General features: G+C 33.9%; 4 protein-coding genes and 1 pseudogene across 4 annotated transcripts in view; 1 reads left to right on the plus strand and 4 right to left on the minus strand.

Annotated features, from left to right (window-relative positions):
* The window catches only part of LOC125818553 (caffeoylshikimate esterase-like), a 271,599-nt gene that overhangs the window by 250,951 nt on the left and 1,077 nt on the right, over nt 1-19,571 (minus strand). The window lies entirely within an intron of this gene.
* Nucleotides 1,098-3,970, minus strand: LOC125818547 (UDP-glycosyltransferase 79B8-like). The gene is made up of 2 exons (XM_049498035.1): nt 3,452-3,970; nt 1,098-2,021 (listed from the first exon to the last, which is right to left on the minus strand). Exons 1-2 carry the CDS (start codon nt 3,966-3,968, stop codon nt 1,147-1,149), a joined length of 1,392 nt encoding a protein of 463 aa, XP_049353992.1. The 5' UTR covers nt 3,969-3,970; the 3' UTR covers nt 1,098-1,146.
* Nucleotides 6,082-7,748, minus strand: LOC125818956 (UDP-glycosyltransferase 79B6-like; annotated as a pseudogene).
* Nucleotides 9,327-11,427, plus strand: LOC125818563 (uncharacterized). Its single transcript, XM_049498054.1, has 2 exons — nt 9,327-9,390; nt 11,038-11,427. The coding sequence occupies exon 2, from the start codon at nt 11,059-11,061 to the stop codon at nt 11,239-11,241; it is 183 nt and encodes a 60-aa protein (XP_049354011.1). The 5' UTR covers nt 9,327-9,390; nt 11,038-11,058; the 3' UTR covers nt 11,242-11,427.
* LOC125818558 (transcription initiation factor TFIID subunit 9-like) lies at nt 11,711-16,990 on the minus strand. Its single transcript, XM_049498048.1, has 3 exons — nt 16,888-16,990; nt 15,207-15,484; nt 11,711-12,126 (listed from the first exon to the last, which is right to left on the minus strand). Exons 2-3 carry the CDS (start codon nt 15,465-15,467, stop codon nt 11,836-11,838), a joined length of 552 nt encoding a protein of 183 aa, XP_049354005.1. The 5' UTR covers nt 15,468-15,484; nt 16,888-16,990; the 3' UTR covers nt 11,711-11,835.

Genomic DNA, 19,571 nt, shown 5'->3' on the forward strand with positions numbered 1-19,571 from the left:
TTAGAAAAAAATTAGTATTTGGGTCATATTTCATCATTTGGGAGGTATTAAAATATTTAAAATTTTACACCAAACTTTTATCTTTTACAAAACACTCTCTATAGTTAGGTGTTTGCGTTGTATTACATAATTTTTTACATGAATTCCAAAGCAGTGATGAAATATTAAGTAAATATGAAAGTGATGTATGGTTGTTGATGAAAAATGACGAACAATCGACTTAGGGTAATAAAGTCACTTGCTTCGTCTACTTTACTATGTATAGAGTGATGCTTGTTGCACTCACTCCAAATTACCCCATTGCTCCAACGCCATAGACACTAGTTATTTGTTGCAACGAAGATTCAATTGACTTGTTGCGAAAGTCATGAATCTTGTTACGTCGATATTTCTATCTTGCTATGTAATTTGAACCTATGGTTAATTTTGATAGTTATTAAAATTTATGAGTATAAATCATATTTATTAAAAAAGTGAAATATATTTCCCAAATATTATGGCCAAACACAAGGGGTAATTTCACCCAAATAATATTTGCCAAAAATATTTGAAAATCTATGGCCAAATGATAGCTAAATATCAATATTATTGGAGAAATTAAAAAAGGTAACGTAACTGTGACTTGAGACCTAATCAAGTCCAATCATAGATAAAACGATCATCTCTACATACTCGTCTTTTAAACACCATTCACACTTTAATTCTTGAGTGTTTAGAAGTGCTTTTAGAGGGTGTGTTTGGTACGAAGAAAAGCGTTTTCCACGGAAAATATTTTGAACGAAAGTTCTATAACTCGTAAACACTGCATTAAAACGTCTGATCCAGATGCAATGGTATATCATTAGATGGTTTGATTTTGGGAGGTATAATATCAAGAAGCATATGTATAGCATAAAATTCAAAATTCCCCATGGAATCAAAACTAAACAGAACTATTAATAAATCAAATCACCACAAGGTGGTCATCATAGCAACATTAGGACAATTATTGTACTACAACACATCTATTCAGAAAATGGAGTATGATGCAAAGTACAAACATTTGTCTCCGACTAGAGGCGGATTCAGAGTTTTAACGTTTATGAGTTCGGAATATGTTATTATACATATTGAACCCGTAACTTCAACTGCCTGCCAATTCTAGGTCTATTTAACTAGAAGTTCATGCAAATTCTGAATGAAACTATCAATATAGTTGCTCATGAAACCAGGACTTGAAAGAACTTCCTTCCATTTTCTATGATTCTCTTTCACTAAACAACCAACTTGGCTATCTTTATCCATGACACATTTCACAGCCTTGCACAAACTCTCCTTTGAAAACCAACCATTTTCATCCTTCTTCACTTCAACACCAACCTTAAGATCTTGTTCCATCAGCCTAGAACTTAAAGTTTGATCATTAGCACTTGGCAAAAGTACTAATTGACAATCACACAATGCTAAAGATTCCCACATTGATCCATAACCACAGTGTGACACAAAACAACCAACTGATTTGTGAGTTAAAATCTTCAATTGAGGCACCCAACAATCAAGAATCAATCCTTTTTCTTGAACCCTTTCTTTGAATCCCTCAGGCAAGGCTTCTTCTACTGACTTTGTTCCTTCAGGTGGCTTAACAACTAACAGAAATGGCAGACCTGTTAGTTCAAGGCCTAAAACAAGTTCTTGAAACTGTTTCTTTTCAAGAATCAATTGGCTTCCAAATGCACAGAACACTACTGATCCTGGTTCGAATTTCTCGAGCCAATTCGATAATCCATGTTCTTCTAAAGGCCCCTTTTCAGGATCAGGAAGAACAGGTCCAGTGTAAAGGACTGGTTTTTTAAATTGTGTGGCTAAGTAGTCACCAAATGTTCCTTCAATTTCTCGACATGTTTTCAAAGCTATTGCATCGCATAGTGTCATTCCCTTCGACAACCGTTCGTATATTGTCACTCCCTTGCCATATTCTTGAAATAGAAACTCAAGCAACTTAGCTTCGTGTTCGTGCAGCACCACAGTATTAGAAGGGTAACCTGGAGATCCACCAATTGAGCACATTTTTAGAGAGCATAATAAAGTTGCAAATATACTAGCAAATCATGGCACTATATGATGCATAATATAGGTACTAAAGTTACAAGCTTAACAGTTCCCTTTTGTTTTTTCGAACAAGCTGGAAGAAGTTGGCTGGTCAGGTTTTTATATAAAAGGTTAAAAAAATAGCTGAATTTCAAACTTGTGACCTAAAACAACTTTTGAAACCCCATTAACTCGTTATCATACACAAAATTTTCTTATGTCAAGGGATTCATGTGGTTTAATGTTGGTTATTAAGCATTTTAATATTATTTTATATTAAAGTAGCTCTTTTAGTTGTGACTTAATGCTGCCTAATTACCATTTTTTATTGGTCATGTTAATGCCAATTATTTTGGCTTTATTGGCAGATGACATAAGTCATATAACGTTCCAGTGAACGTTGTGGTCAACAGTCTTTGGCAGTTCTTCATTTGCACGTTGGTGCATTTGTTGCCCACACCATTACTTCTCCAAATTATCCCTCCATTATTCTTTGCAATCTATATAACCTCTAGGCCATTTATCTTCGCTATTTACTACCCCCATTATCTTCCTATTGATTGCTAGGAAGACATCCCCAACTATCAATAGTGGTGGTCTTCATTTGGTTTAGATACAAGAAAAATATCGAGTGTATAAAGTTTGTCAAAAAGAGAGTTCTTATTAGTTGAAGGGAGGTGTTCTTTTTGTAGAGCTTTGGACTCAACTCTTGTCCAGAGTTGTTGAGTTATATTTTGTGATTAGGCTATTGTATCTTGTTGGAGGGGACAAGTCAAGAAGAACTACTACTGGACCGGTGAAAACATTTGTTGCAGTGGACTTGAATCTCCTTAAAGAGAGCGAGATATCCGCGCCTCAGCCTGAAGAGATTTTATTTTTTCATTTTATTTTCAATTGTAATCTTGTAATTCTATTATTTTGTAATTTTTCACTAACATTTAACAACTACAAGAAATGGTAGATCAGTTAGTTCAAGGCCTAAGACAAGTTCTTAAAACTGCCTCTTTTCAAGTTTCAATTACCTCCCAAATGTACAGAACACTACTGATCCTAGCTTGAATTTCTCGAGCCAACTCGATAATCTATGTTCTTCTAAAGGCCCTTTTCAGGCTCAGGAAGAACAGGTCCTGTGTAAAGGACTGACTTTTCAAATTGTGTTTCTATGTAGTCACCAAAGATTAATTCACTTTGTATCTGTTGTTGTATCAATGATACAAAGCGAATTTTCCGAAACTGTAGTATTACTGATACAGAGCGAATCTCACAAACCCGAGCTGCATTAGTAAGTATCCAAATTATCACTATGTTTGTTAATTACGCCTCAAACTATAGCTATTTTTGAAAATTCTCCGGAAAAAAAGAGGGAGGAGGGCAGAAGGATAACCTGGTGGTGGCCTAACTTTTTCAGCTGCAGTTGATGCCATAAAAACACTCTTTTCCGGTGATCGAACCAATGAATAAGCTGATGTAGCAGGGCAAACGATTTTATAACATAAAGTCTTGATAACCCCAATTTCTGTTGCTATTTCAGGAACCCAATGAGCAAAATCAAAGAAAACGAAATGGGGTTTTAGATTTCGAAGAAAAGATTTGATTTCATCAGACAATTCATCCATAGCTGTTGCTAGTAGAGTTTCCAAAGATCTAGGCACATCAGCTGTAGTTTCAGCTCCATATGGAAGGCCATGGATATGAGGGATTTTGAGTGTGTGGAAAGTGATGAGATTAGGGTAAAGATTGAAATTTTGAAGTTTGATTTCAGCATTTTTGGGTAACAAGAATGAGATTCTGTGACCCTTTTTAGCAAGTTCATTGGAGAGGCTGAGAAATGGGATTAAATGGCCAAAAGCAAGCCATGGGAACATGACTATTTGGAGCTTTGAGTCTATGGAATCTGCCATTTTTTTTGGGCTTGGGGCATCTCCAACCCTACCCTCTGTTTAATCTCCACCAAATATAAATTTCTCTAATTTTTTTTTCAAGACAACCAACTCTAACTCAATTCTTTATTTTACTCTTTAAAAAAAATCTTCTTCTCTCTCTCCACCATATTATATTATTATTTATCTTTTAAATCCTTTCTTTCTTTTTTTTCCAAATAATCACCCTATATAATTTACATGTAATATAAGATTTTATTTTATTTCAACTGAAAAAAGAAATCAACAAGTACAACCGCAATCACAACTTCTCTGGATCATACACTAATTTTTTTTTGGAATATTGTTAAGTTTGGAAAGGACCTACCGGATCATTAAATTATTATTGTGATTTTAAAAATAATTGTGTTATGTATTGTTTTTGTATTGTTATCTTGTATTTAAATAAGTATGTTATGTGTTGTATTTTTATTTAAATTTTCATTTTATCATTAAATTTTGTGCATTCTTCATAGTAAAAATTAATAATAATATCAAATTATATTCACTTAAAGTGACGAAAATTTAAAAAAGAAAAATTGAAATATTATTTATTCGGGATGAAAGTAATATATACTAAATAATATATTTTTTAAAATGTTATATTACATTTTCAAAAAAATTATGAATATTAGAGATTTAATTAATATCCTTATACGAAAATAATATGTTAATTACAAAATAATAGAAGTAATAATACAATATTCAAAAAGTGAAATAGAGAGTATGAATAGTAATTCTCCAAATTTGGATAACTACTATTCAACTCTCTATAATTGGAGAGTAGAGGGTAAAATAGAGAGTGTTTGGAGAGGGCATTTTCTATTTTACTCTCTAAATATAGAGAATAGAAACTAAAATAGAGTAAGGTTGGAGATGGTCTTAGATGAGACAATATTTTTGAAAAGCCCAGGCAATATGTTAGGTGAATGCAGACTATTATGCATGTTTAATACTAAAATGACCGACTTGAATTATCTTGCTGAGTAATAAAAGATTCTTAAATTACATTGTTTATATGAACAAACAAACAAACTTTACATAATTAGCTTAATGTAAAAAAAGATTACCTATTTAATGTCAATAGATTTATGACATCCATGTATTGAGTTGTCAAATGAGTCATGTTCGGAAAATCCAAGCTTATACGAATTGACTCACATGTAGAGATGAGACCAGAATTTAAAATTTACGAATTTTGAATTTTGCAATTAAAACCCATAGCTCATTTTAATTATTGGATTTGTAATTAATGTTTATACATATTTAATATATTTTCTAATACAAATACAAAAAATAAGCAAAAATTTGAGTTTGTCTGGTTCCTTTCTGGTAATGTAGCTCCGCTCTCCCCACACGATGCCCCAATAAAGTCCAAATCAAAGACTTAAGCCAATGACATGAACCGTCAAAGTTGATGAATAAATCAAAATATGGAGAAACTCTCTATGGTGGTTATAATTATTGTCTCCACATAAATGCAATTAATCAAAAGCTATAGATGTATAAAATACTCCCTCCGTCCCTTTTTAGTTGTCCACTTTAGAAATGGCACACAGATTAAGGCAACAATGATTAGCACAGTGAAGTTACAATTTTACCCTTATGACAACTTTTCACTTCAAAATTACAACCACTTATTTGAATTAAAGTGAAATAAATTGGAGGGAAACAACATATACTTTTACAATTTTCAAGAAGTGTAAATAAGGGTATAATAGGAAAAAATTTGTTGTCCTTTCTTGATTTGTCAAAATGGACAACTAAATAGGGACAACTAAAAAAGGAAATATGGACAAGTAAATAGGGACGGAGGGAGTATATGACAAAGGTGGATCTATTGATCGGTCATGTCATATAGGCTCGAATTGGACATCTAATTGCTTCGAATAGGATAGTTCGGGGCACAAAGCATCCCGCTAACACGAGTTTGGGGGAAGAATGCACCACAAAATATGTGATGTAGACAGTCTAGTCTAGTCTACCTAATACAACCATTAATAATTGTTTTCATAGCTTGAATCCGTAACTTATATATAGATCACGAAAAATTGTTATTCTTTTAATGGCTTTCGCATCAAGAGTGGTCAAATACTTAAATATGTTGGAAAACTGTTGATAATGCCAAAATAAGAACTGGTAGGTCAAGGGATTCATGTGGTTTAGCAACTACAAGAAATGGTAGGTCAGTTAGTTCAAGGCCTAAGACAGGTTCTAAAAACTGCCTCTTTACAAGTTTCAATTGGCTCCCAAATGTACAGAACACTACTGATCATGGCTCGAATTTCTCGAGCCAACTCGATAATTGATGTTCTTCTAAATGCCTCTTTTCATGCTCAGGAAGAAAAGGTCTTGTGTAAAGGACTGGTTGCTATATAGTCACAACAATTAGCGGATTTTTAGAAACTTTTGTATCACTCCAAATTAGGGGTGGACGTTCGGTTCTTCGGTTCGGTTTAATTAAATTTCGGTTTGGTTCTTCGGTATTCGGTTTTAGAAAAGTGTGCACCATATTTCAAACCAAACTAGCTCAGTTCGGTTCGGTTTTTTCTACTTCCGTTCGGTTTAGTTCGGTGTTTTTAAATCGGTTTTTCGGTGTCAACAAAAATAAAGAGAGAATATGATAAAGTAACAATTGTTATTCAATTCACACTTCAAACTTCAAAATAACAACTAACCATCTAACAATAGAAGGTAAGAGTATCAATTTGTTGTTCTCACTTCAAAGTAACAACATAAAATGATAAAATCATAAAGTAAAAAGTAGAAACACCAAGTTGTTATTCAAACTTGAATTAAATTGAGTTTTGTTTAGTTTAGACTTTAGGTCTTTAGGGTTTACTATTTTGTTATTAAGATTTTTGCTATTTAAGTTTAGGATCTAAATATAAAAATTAAAATGGGTCAAGTAAAGTTAAAAATTAAGTAATATAATAAATACTTTTAAATTTATTTAATAAAACTTCGGTTCTTCGGTGCACCGTAGTTTCGGGAACCTTACACCGAACTCCAAACCAAAGAACCGAAGTTTCGGAAAAAAAACCGACACCGAACCAAAACACCGAAGAACCGACACTGAAGAACCGATTTTTTTCCATTCGGTTCAATTTTTCGGTATTTATGCCCACTCCTACTCCAAATTATCACTATGATTGTTAATTACACCTCAAACAATAGCTATTTTTTAAAATTTTCCGAAAAAAAAGACAGGGAGGGGTCAGAAGGATAACCTGGTGGTGGCCTAACTTTTTCAGCTGCAGTTGATGCCATGAAAACACTCTTTTCCGGAGATCGAATCAATGAAATAGCTGATGTAGCAGGGGAAGCAAGTTTATAACAAAGAGTCTTGATACCCCCAATTTCCAATGCTATTTCAGTAACCCAATGAGCAAAATCAAAGAAAACGAAATGGGGTTTTAGGTTTTGAAGAAAAGATTTGATTTCATCAGACAATTCATCCATAGCTGTTGCTAGTAAACTTTCCAAAGATGTAGGCACATCAGCTGTAGTTTCAGCTCCATATGGAAGGCCATGGATATGAGGGATTTTGAGTGTGTGGAAAGTGATGAGATTTGGGTAAAGATTGAGATTTTGAAGTTTGATTTCAGCATTTTTGGGTAACAAGAATGAGATTTTGTGACCCTTTTTAGCAAGTTCATTGGAGAGGTTGAGAAATGGGATTATATGGCCTAATGCAAGCCATGGGAACATGACTATTTGGAGCTTTGAGTCTATGGACTCTGCCATTTTTTTGGGCCTCATTTTGTTTGGTTAGTGATGACTAGTCATAAACTCTCTATTCGACACGGATACGATAATATATATTTTTTATGGTAAGGAAAATATGTAGCCGCTACCCTTTAGATGCGCATAGGGTAAAGCGTCCGCTTCTATGCAATAGGTCGCAAATCACATAGGAGAGATAACCCGCATTAGGTAAGTCTGGTGTGACGAGACTCAAAAGACAAATATCTTGCTTTCGCTGGCAAGGGATTTCAAACTTGAGACCTCCAACATTGAAGTCTCAAGTCCAAATCATTGGGCTACCCCAAAAGATGATGCAATAATATTTTTCTAAAGAGCTTGAGTAATATATAAGTTGAAAACTATTATGCTTGTTTAATAAGAAAATGATCCACTCAAATTATCTTGCAGAGTAATAAAAGATTTTAAAATATATTGTTTATATAAAAGAACAGACAAACTCTACACACTTAGCTTAATGTAAAAAAAGATTATCTATACAATGCCCATAAATTTTTGACATTCATTCATGTATTGAGTTGTTAAATGAGTCATGTTAAGAAAATTTGAACTTATACGAATTGACTCACATCACATGCAAAGATGAAATCACAATTTGAAGTTTACAAGTTTTGAATTTGTTGTTAAATTCATAACTCATTTTAATTATTGAATTTGTAATTAACATTTATACATGTATAGTATATTTTCTAATTTCTAATATAAATTACAAGAAATAAGCAAAAACTTTTGAGTTGGGCTGAATTCTTTTTGTTAATGTAGCTCTGCTCTGTGCACAAGATGCCCCAATAAAGTCCAAATTAAAGACTTAAGCCAACATGAATGACATGAACCAAATAAATCAAAATATGGAGAAACTCTTTGTGGTGGTTCTTACCTAAGTATAACTATTGCCTCCACATAAATGCAATTAAGCAAAGGCTATAATGAAATTTGATAATTCGGTGCACAAAGCATTCCGTTAATGTGAGTTTAAGGAAAGACTGCACCACAAGAAGTGTGATATAGACAGTCTAGTACCTCATGCAAGTATTAATAACTACTTTCACAATTTAATTTTTTTTATGACAAGGGAAACCCACAACTGCTATCATTTGGGTGCGCACAGGATAAAACTTCGTTCTTATGCAATAGCTCACAAACCACATAGGAGAAGTAACCCGCACCCGTACGACGAGCAACCCGGAAGACAAACTCCTTGCTTTTGCTGACAAGAAATTTCAAACTTGAGATCTCCAATATGAAAGTCTCAAATCCAGCCACCCCAAAATTTAAATTTGTAACCTATATATAAAGCATACTAAACCTATATGAGGTGAACTCTACAAATCACGTGAGGTGAACTTATTATAAATAACAATTTAAATCTGTAACCTATAAAAATTAGGATAAATTTTAGGAATTACATAATTTTAATATGAAATTACAATCTATACTTCTTTAGTTTTGTAATTATAACTTGAAACTTAAGTATATAAAAAAATTTGTTCACTAGAAATTTTATGTGTATCACATAAATTATTAAAAAATGGAGTAACATATATACTGGGCCGGTTCTAAGCTGTGTCGAGCGGTCATTTTGAGATATTCCTCCGTCTTTTGGAGTGATTTCATTAGGGTTCTTCTTCGTTTAACATCGGTGAGTTCTCTCCTATGAATCCTCTTGTTTTCGTTTTTATAGTTTGATTTGAGTTCTCTTTTTGTGTTTGGTGTTGCTTGCCTCTTCCCCAATTTGGAAATTGATGTGCGATTCAGCGTGTTAGATGCATATGTTCCTCCTAATTGAGATTCGTTCACCTGGAATGTGTGAATTCGGTTTGGTTATTGGTGCTTTCTAGTTTCTCCGGCAGCTGATTCGGTATAGTAAGGTTTAGTGGTTTACTGTCTGAAAAAAAAATATAAGCTTTTGTGGTGAGAATTGGTGGTGGGTGTAGCTGTTGTATGTGCTGCTGCGGCGGCGGTTTTCTTAGTGTGCTCAAAGATGAAGAAGAACAACTAAAACTTGAAACTATGATATCTGCAGATTGCTTGTTTCTTAAAGAGAAATGTAATCTTTAGCATTGTGTAGTTGAAATAATATTCACTGACAAACAAGGTACCTCTTCGTTTTTAATCGGAGGTCTCAAGTTCAAGCCTTGAATATGAGGTGGCCCTTTTTCCCTAGTTAAGTAATGACTTTATGGATGGGTATGTTAGCATGTGAAGAGCTTTCGCCCGTTAGCTGTTTGTGAAAATGCTAAAACGAACCGGACTCTTTCTATATACTACTACATCTTTGTGAATGTTTACTATAATGCTGGTGTTGTTTTGTTATTTTGTGTTGTTCTTGTATATGGTCATAGGAGAGAAAAGTCCTCAAACATGTTTGGGTATACTGTCCGTGTGTTTTGGAATGAAAAACGATAATTGACTAAGCAGTAAAATTTCTCTGGCCATCAATGCTCTAAGTAGCTTTATATGTATTTGCATAATATTGATGCCATGCAAGCTAATTCTAGTATTTAAGTGGTGAAGGGTAAAAGGGTTTGCATGTTATGCCGAGTTCCAAAGGTTTATGGTAGGTCCTAAGGGTTGGCATTAGACAGATTTTGCTGTGAGGGTTCATGTATTCGACCTTAACTTGTTTGGGACAGAGGCATAGTTGTTAGTTGTTATTGGTGTTGTATCAACACTCAAGTAGCTCCTCTAGCCACTGCCAGCCTAGTGCCTACCCAACCTAAACCATTGAGAACGACCATCTCCAAACAACAGTAACAGCATCCAGAAGATGAAGATGAATTGCTTGGTTTTATTTCATTTTTGGTGTAAACAGGAGTATATGGAAGATCTAGAATCAGTAATGAATGCTTTAGGCACCTTGTAATTTTTGTTATTTAGGATTGAAGATCTTCCTGATACTCTCCTTTTATTTGTAATTAGTAAACCTGTAACAAGTTGTGGCTACCTTCTCAAAAAAAAAAAATGAAGATTCTTTGTAAGTGTGAACTTTTTTTTTTTTTTTTGATAACCGAGAAATCCATCTGTGACCCACCCTTTGGATCAATCACAGCCTTCTAAACTCGGTGGATAATGGGCCTGCCCCTCTACCCTTCTCCACTTAAATACCGGGCTTCGCTTTGCATGGTGTGGGGCTTGAACTTGCGACCTAAGCCACAAATCCTCCACCTTCTGCCACTTGAGCTAGGCCTTGGGGGCTATAAGTGTGAACTTATCTGTGATAATTGTTAGTTTTTTCAGCCATTTAGCTCTTATATATTTGGAAAACTAAAACTCATTCTCTTTTCAGTTGTCTCTACCAAATAAGCTAATGGGTGACAAGAAGAAGGCTGGCGCTCTATTCGTGAGGCTTGTTTCAACTGCTGGAACTGGATTTTTCTATGTGAAGAAGAAGACCAAAACACTTATAACAAATCAGACGAAGCTTGAATTTAGAAAGTTTGATCCTCGTGTGAATTGTCATGTTCTGTTCAAGGAAGAAAAAATGAAGTGATGCAAACGCCAAACTTGGGCCAAATCTTCTTTTAACTGTTAGCTTTCATTTCTGCAGCAGCCAGTAGTGAAATTAGACAATAGGACCTTTGGCTCACTTGTTCTACAACAACAAAGTTAGTTTATTTTTATTTATGCAATTCTCTGAATTCGTTCGTGATCATGTTGAATGAAACATAGTTTTTGATCATACAATTTCAAAGAAAAGATTCATGTTGAATGAAACATAGTTGTTGATCATACGATTTCAAAGAAAAGATTTGATTTGATCATACGATTCATCCATAGCTGTTGCTAGTAGACAATAAACACAGAATAAAGCATATCCCACAGAATGACCATTATCAGATGAATATGCTGGAAAACTATTGATAATGCCAAAGTAATTCTTCATTTCACATCTCAACTCTCTGCTAATTGTGTCTAATAAATAAATACTGGAAGGAGGAGCATTTAAACTGATACTCACCGTTACAAAAGGATCTTAAAGTTTCATACTTCATGTTTAAACAACAATTATACAATGCCTTTGATTAAATACATAGGCAGACGGTTACAAAGGCTCTTGTGACTAAAGCTGATCAAACATAAGACATCATCTTGGACGTTTAGCGCCAAGGGGAAAGGATACTCGTTGAGGAGTACCTTGAGGTACGTCTGTCTTTTCATGAGAAAGACTTGGAATTTTGCTTGGAGCTGGGTTGGGATCAGCGCTTTCTTCGTCCTCCTCTGTTTCTTCTGGTTGGCTAGTTTGCTTCTTTGCAATAGCTAGCTGATAGTTAGGGTTGATCAATGTATCTTGTTGAGGAGGGAGTGGTACTCCAGACCCAGCAATTGATTTCGGCAACGGAATCTTGTTTCTGTTCCTAGCCAACTCCAGTAGGACCTGATAAACAAGAGAATATTATAATTTCTGAAATGCAGAAAAGTAAAAAATTGAGCAGGGAAGACAAGTGAGATTGCTCTAGTAGATAGAGCACTTCCTTTCCAACCAAAAGATCAAGAGTTCAAGTCACAAAAAGCAGTTTCCGAAGGACTCCTAGGCAATTGTTTTCATTTTTTTGGGGTGGGTGAGGGGGTTTCACTCTGCCATATCCGAAAGAGAAAACATACATACATGCAATGGGAAGTACTAACTGGATTTAGTTGGAGCTAGATGGTCAGCTGAACTCCATGAACAACCAAGTGCATGCTAGTTGATGATTAAATCAAATTTTCAATTCATCAAGGTGTCACATGTTAGATGAAGCTAGCTCTGTGTAATGGATCCATATTTACTGAAGAAGCTACATAAGATTTTTAGTACTGCAGTAAAAGATAAAACAGAAAAGGGAAGTTCCAGACTGCTAAAACTTTAGCTAAGGAAATAAAGATACAAGTTCTTCAATGCCCTGCTATCTGAGGTTGCTTTCCTTTTACAGCCCAAGTCATGTGTAGTCAACCAGGCTCCCACTCATCATAATCTTCTAATCTTTTACTGGGTTGTAAGCCCTAGTACTGCATCTTAATTTATATGCAGGCCCAAGTAGATCTTCATGCTCTCCAGGCCCAACCCTTGAGTAGAGTTCATAACAATACTCGCGCCCTCAATAAGAACCTTGTCCTCAAGGTTCAAGACAGGGAATTCATACTCATGAGTTTTCTCAGCTTCATTGTGCATGATGAATACATCACCAGAATCGAATTCATGCCAAGGAAGTCTCAAGGCACAATCTGCAACCACAGGAACATAATACACTACTGAACCTTCACTAATATAATTCATTGTTTGTAATTCTAATGGACTTTTTCTCAATGGGTCCCCACGCTAACATGATGAGTGCCTGGATCATTCTGGCAATATCAAAACTTGCACCAGTAATGGTCATTTCTTCTAGCATCACAGCGAACACATTTCTTCCTCCTCGTTTCTCAAAAGCAACAGATATATATCTTGGCATATCTTCTTCTCTACTAATTTCATCATTGCGAATAAGAGGGAATGAATAATCTCCATAACTCTAATGCTACCTCCACTCAAATTATCATGGTATTGAAATAATTCTGTCTGTCCAGTGTCTCAGTGATTTCAGAACAGTTTCGAGTATCCTAAGAGGCCCCTTTGTTCACATTTGTAGCATCATGAGCAACTTGACTAAAAATAGCTAGTGATGCACCAAAATTCACCTAGCCAGTTATACTGTATCGCTCGAAAGAACACCCCAGCATAAGACAAGTTATAAATGAACCCGTTAATACCAGAGATAGACAGTGCCACATTACCAATCCAAGAAAAGAAACAACCTCACTGAGGATCATAATATAGTTCGTCAGATGAAAAATAGCATGTGCGGAGTCATCCAATGAACATGATATCTGGAGGAACCTTCGACTTTCCAGGGAATACTAAGTAAAACAACAACATATCTGGAGGAAGCAGATTGTTGCTAGACCAGTCGAATCCACTGAGCACTAAGAGCCAGTGGTGAGCAGTAGCCTTCCATAGCCTTACATCCAATTTTTGTATGCATTGTAGGTGCCCTTTCTTTCCTTCGGACTCATTAAGGAAGCAATATGCAAATGGATACTTAAATAGACTTGGATAGTGCGCAAATAGCCAGGATATGAGAATAAAATCCTTCGATGTAAAATGCGTTAATCCAACTAGGTAGAGAACTGGCATAGCATAGAGAAGAGCAGCAAGTCTGTAATTGCAAAAGCGAACACCCAACTGACTCAACAATAGAGGGATGAACTATATTATTGCAAGCTGAACCATCCGGCGTCTATCCTCAGTAAGTTCAACAAGAACTAGCAGAAAGGATTGGGAGAGCTGATCAATTCGAATCACCTGGTTCACGTGTTTTAGCTTACTAATAATATTCAAACGAACTTGAGAAGACTCATCCATCAGCAGAGAAAGAAATTTTTGGAGAAGATGTTCAACAATTGTATTCTTCCTTGAAATGAGAGTCATTCCCATCATAACCAAAGAATTAACAGATAGAGCATGCTGGCAAGAGAAGTCGTGCATAGTACTGCTAGTTGCTCGTGAAATAGAGCATCTGGTATAACTAGTAAAATACAACTCTACTGTACAGCAATTGGGGCATTGGTCTTCGCAGCGAATCTTTTTGCTGGTTGGTTTCATTCTCAATAAGAAAGCTCAGATCGAATCAGTATTGGTCAAGTTGTCGTTGCTTATTTGGTAGTGTCTATGCAGCCTTCTATTGGTGATTATTCTAGGAAATCCTATGCAGATTTTTTGAACTTGGTAACTTTATTCTAGGAAATTCTATGCAGATATTTTTAACTTAGTGACTTTATTCTAGAAAATTCCATGCAGATTAAAAGTGTTTATTTTACTTTTTAACCAATCGTGTTATAATACTTTGAATGGAAAAATGGCTAGTCAGCTAACATCAGAAAGTTGATCCAGAACAGCAAACTGTTAAGAACTCCAATTGCCAGAACCCATTCACACCCTAAAAAATTTCCTGTAGAACCTTCAGCATCTTCTGTTCTGCATAAGACTGAAAATTTCTACACCACTACCCCAGCATTCAACCACCAATACCTCTTGTTCAACTTTTCAAAGTCACAGAAATAAACCACATATGATAGCCCCAGACTATGACCTTTTTTTCTTTTTTGAAATAGGTAACTTCCCAAACTATGACCTATTAGTTTGATACCTTTTCACTAATTTCAGTAATAACCTAAAATATATAATTATGCCAAATGACAACCGAAGTTCTGAAACACGTTGCAAGAGAACAACATAAAATTCCAAGACAAAATTTTTAGTTACATCATATAATTCTTTGATTCAGAGAGTCTCCATTTTACTTATCTTTCTTAGACAAGAGAGGGCTAAAGGTTATCAATTTCACCATATACCTAAAAGGTCTCTAATAAAGATATAAGTTCATTCTTGGAAGAATGAAATACCAGCACAACAATGAAGGATTTAATAAGACTTGGTACCTCACGCGGCGGGGGTTGTGAGAAGCTGAAATTAACTTTTGACTGAATGGCAAGCTTGATGTCATCAGAGTCAATGGAAGCCTTCCCTGCATGCTCTGAGTAGACTTGAGCATCCGTCAGTACATCAACAACATAGCGATACCACAGTTCCAAAAATTGTTGCACAACTCGAGGCTCGTAGTCATCAACACCCATTGATTTTAGCAACGTTTTGACAATCTTTGCATCCCTTGGCAAGTCCTCTTCTCCACCTTCAGCCATTTCTTTCAAGGTTCAACCTAAAAAAGAAACATTAACCATCAGCATCATTTCATACACGTCAGTAGTGTCAATATAGAGTTGCAGAAACCAGATAGAGATGGAGATGTGATGCACTACAAGTTGTAATCAGGAAATTGTAAAACATAATAGTAAATATTCTGAAAAGCATCAGAGTGAAATTTTAAGTAGAAAGACATTCGTCAAGCAGCTATTCCCCATATACGCAAAAGAGCAATCCGGAAAATATTTAGAGGTACAAAGTAAGAACACTATGAAAAGGAAAAAATAAAAATAAACTAGAGAGATAAAACAATACCCAAATTCCATCTGTCTAATTGAATCTTGTTGAGGTCAAACAAACACTCAAACACAGCTTAATAAGTACATTAAACGAAATTAATTAGATCCCTTTCTCCACTTCAAGAGGGGTGATAATGGAACCATAATAGTTTTGAAATTTATGAGATGGAGGAACACAACATCGGACACCCTTAAATTTCATATATAAAACCATTGTGGGAGAGCTAGGGAATGAAAAGCAGAGACAAGTATTACTATTATTTTCTAGTTTCAAAAAAGGAAGCAGTGACAAGAATTATAACACACATTCCTCACAAACTATCATACATTTCCCTTGGTAATAACACAGGAAAGGAGCAATCTTTTCACCTTCTTCAGCTTCTTATTACTAACTAATTTTAAGACCATCTATAAGCTTTCACTTCACAAAAAAAATAGAAAATAAAACACCACAAGAAAGGTAACTGGGACAAGAAAAAAAACACCAAGAGTCCATGTCAGCACGCAAACGAATAAAGGTACTACTTTAAGTCGACGAATTTCAACTCCACCAATCAATTGTTAGAATGACATAGTAAAAATACTAAATAAAGATATGACTTCCACCCCATATTTAGAGACCGAATAGCACATCATGACAGGTAACAAGAGTCCATATAAGCAAGCAAACGAATAAAACTGCTACTTTAAGTCAAACCAATTTCAACTCCACCAATTCGATTATTAGATTGACATAGTAAAAACACTTCACAAAAATAACTTTCACCCAATACTTAGAGGCCAAATAGTACATCATCACATGGTTATTTTGAGCCATTTTATCACATCAGAAGCAATTAACAATGTTAATGAAGCTATAGAACTCAAAAAACAGCAAAGTACATCCAATTACCATAAAAATGGATGGTTTTGAACCTTAATTTAACCCTGCTTCAAGTTCAAAAAGTTTTGACCTTGAAGGTTTGTCCATGAAGCAAGTGCGGGTCAAAATTTCAAGACCATCAACCTCCATACAAGGCCGGCTCAACCCTAAAACCACTAAAGCAGTGGCTTCAGGCCTCAAAATTACAAATCCCCCAAATTCAGAACGAAAAAAGGAAGCTCAAATACGAAAACATACCGAAGATGCACCACAATTCGAGCAAGAGGCAAGATTAAACGAAGAACCAAAAGCACTGAGCAGACAAAAGATGAAGGAGATACATACATAAAATCTGATGAAGGCTGAGAAGCACCGTATTAAGCAATAATAGCATACTTGGAAGAACCAAAATAGTAAATACCCTAAGTAGAATATTAAAAAAAAATTATGTATTTATTGTTACTATTGATTAATATTTTTTTTAATAGTTTGTTGATAATCATTTATTAAATAATTTTTATCATCTTTTGAACAACCTTTTCAATAATCGATTGTTAAAAGAAAAAAAAAAGCAAATTTTAATAGGTTTTAAGAATATTTCAACATAAATTAAATGATTTAACATGTCACATAGCTCAAGAATTATAAATATATAATGAATGATTAAAATATATTGATATCTAATCAATTTTATCTTTTACATAATTTATCATAATATATGTTTGCTGATATAATTGTCTTGTTAAAATTGAGTGATTTTTTTATGTAGCGATGAAGCATCACTTTTTCTATTTTTTTGTACATGAAAAATATAGATTTTGATAATTTTATGGTTAGAATAACTCCTTTTTAAAAAAAAGATGTGAAAGTTTCCGATAATCCATATTAGTTATAAATAAGTTAAGACCGTTAAAAAATATACACCACAACAACATAAATAACTTTTTTTTTAGAGACAATCTACTTGTCTGAGGTCAAACGTTTACCACTTTTCGTTATTGTTACTTTGTTACTCTAACAAAATTTATAGAAGGAGAAAAATAGATTTGAAACAACAACAAAATAATATTGTTGACCCTTTTAGAAATTCATTCTTCATTAAACTGCGGCTCTGAAGGCCCTTCTAAATACTTCATCAATGCAAATTTACAACTTTTTCATAAATATGTACGTATAATTGTTGCATTATGAAAGTACAAGTAAATCAAAATGTTGAATTCTAGACTCATGTTAAAGAAATATTCTCGAACATGAAAAAATTAAAAATGAGTTTAACCTACATAACTCAAACGCTCAACAATGCCTTGGGAAATGAAGGACAACAAATCTATGTTAATAGACATATCTTTTGTAGCTTGAAATATTACTTTTATTTATGGTAGGTTCTGTTTCATATTCTTCAAATTAAGCTTGCCGAAAATAGTCATTACTCACACCAAAAATATTTAGAAGAGTCGAATGAGAAGGAAAAAAAGAAAAATTTTGAAAGGACGAAAGCTTTGTCCAAATGAGATCATATACATACCAAACGAAAAATAGTCATTATAATTTTAAGGAGACAACAAAACAGCGAGAAAAAGCATGCATCAAAGGGAGTAAACTTTGAGATATCCAACAATGATAACAAATCATTCTAACCAGAAAACTTCCTAAATTTTGAAATAACAAAGCTCAAAAAATTGACTAACACTTCAATCAACTTTTAATCCTTAAAGTACTCATAATATTCATTGATAAAATTTAGTAAAAATAGATAACTTACAATATAAAAGCCAAAAATATAGGCATGCAAAGTTATTAAATATCAGATGATTTTTTAAAGAACAAAAATTTCATTCTTGTATGTGAAGGAATGACGTTGTTGATGAAGAAATTAGAGATTTGTAAGAGATTTTTTTTATTGTACCTTCAACAATTCTAGTAGAGAAAACTTGTTTGAATACTCAATTAACGTTTGTTATTTAATTTGTACTGACAAATACTTATAACAATAACTTTGCAGAAACATAAACAACAAAGTTTAAATCATGTACTTAAAAATAACAATTAATAATATAAACATAAATTAATGACTGTAAAAAGCATACCAGGATCTGTAACAATAGAATGAAACAGAATGGGAAAAATCGATCCCACTGAATGCACAGTGTCCCCTTAAGGAAATTATTCCCCTCTAGCGCCCAAGGTTTAAAGGAATAGACTCTCTCAGGATAAAACGATTTTATTCACCAGTGTATTGATACAAAAATAATGGTGTCAGTGAGCCACTCAACAGGAGGAAAATACAACAAATATTTAATTGTCCAAAAGAGGAAGAAAAAGTTCAGAATTTTGGTTGTTTTAAAATGAGAGGAAATTCCACTATTTATAGAAATTAAAGGGTATTGTGAATAAATGCTTATTGTGTCTTATCAGAAAGGCCACAACTCTTTGGAAAAATTATAACCCTTCGAAAAGGTCACAACCTTTCATAAAAGTCATAATTTTTCACGAAATAGGAAGACTAGTTTTGAAAATATAATAAATTAAAAGGGAATCCTGGTGTGTGGTGGCGCCATGTAGGCGAGATTAGGGTTCTCTTTTATATAAATATATGGTTATGCACATATCTTTAAAATTTTATTATTGATGTAATTATAATTAAAAGTCAACCATGTTTTAATATTTTGTCTTCAGTTCTTTTGAGATGTTTTATTAAACATTTTAAGCTTAGGCTAATTATATTATTAAATAATTAAATTTTACAAATTATTGTGTTTAACTTAAAATGTCTAAGATAACAATCACTATAATATTGATTTTTGTTATTTAAAGTATTATAAAATATTCTATAAGTTAAAAAAAAATTATACTTTAATTGGTGTATTCAAATAAGTGAAGTCTTACCAACAAGGGTTGTGGTGGAGTGGTAAGTACTCCTTCATCCTTAACCAAGAGATCTC

The sequence above is a fragment of the Solanum verrucosum genome, unplaced genomic scaffold (genome assembly GCF_900185275.1).
Source record: "Solanum verrucosum unplaced genomic scaffold, falcon-dt-bn FXZP01000252.1, whole genome shotgun sequence".
NCBI lineage: Eukaryota > Viridiplantae > Streptophyta > Magnoliopsida > Solanales > Solanaceae > Solanum > Solanum verrucosum.

What these genes read in the sequence shown, in the direction of transcription:
- LOC125818547 (XM_049498035.1), bottom strand. Translation starts at nt 3,968, where the DNA reads ATGGCAGATTCCATAGACTCAAAGCTCCAAATAGTCATGTTCCCATGG. An exon ending in AAAAGTTAGGCCACCACCAG is followed by an intron (nt 2,022 to 3,451) that starts GTTATCCTTCTG and finishes GTGGATCTCCAG; the next exon opens with GTTACCCTTCTAATACTGTG.
- LOC125818563 (XM_049498054.1), top strand. Translation starts at nt 11,059, where the DNA reads ATGGGTGACAAGAAGAAGGCTGGCGCTCTATTCGTGAGGCTTGTTTCA.
- LOC125818558 (XM_049498048.1), bottom strand. Translation starts at nt 15,467, where the DNA reads ATGGCTGAAGGTGGAGAAGAGGACTTGCCAAGGGATGCAAAGATTGTC. An exon ending in CACAACCCCCGCCGCGTGAG is followed by an intron (nt 12,127 to 15,206) that starts GTACCAAGTCTT and finishes CTTGTTTATCAG; the next exon opens with GTCCTACTGGAGTTGGCTAG.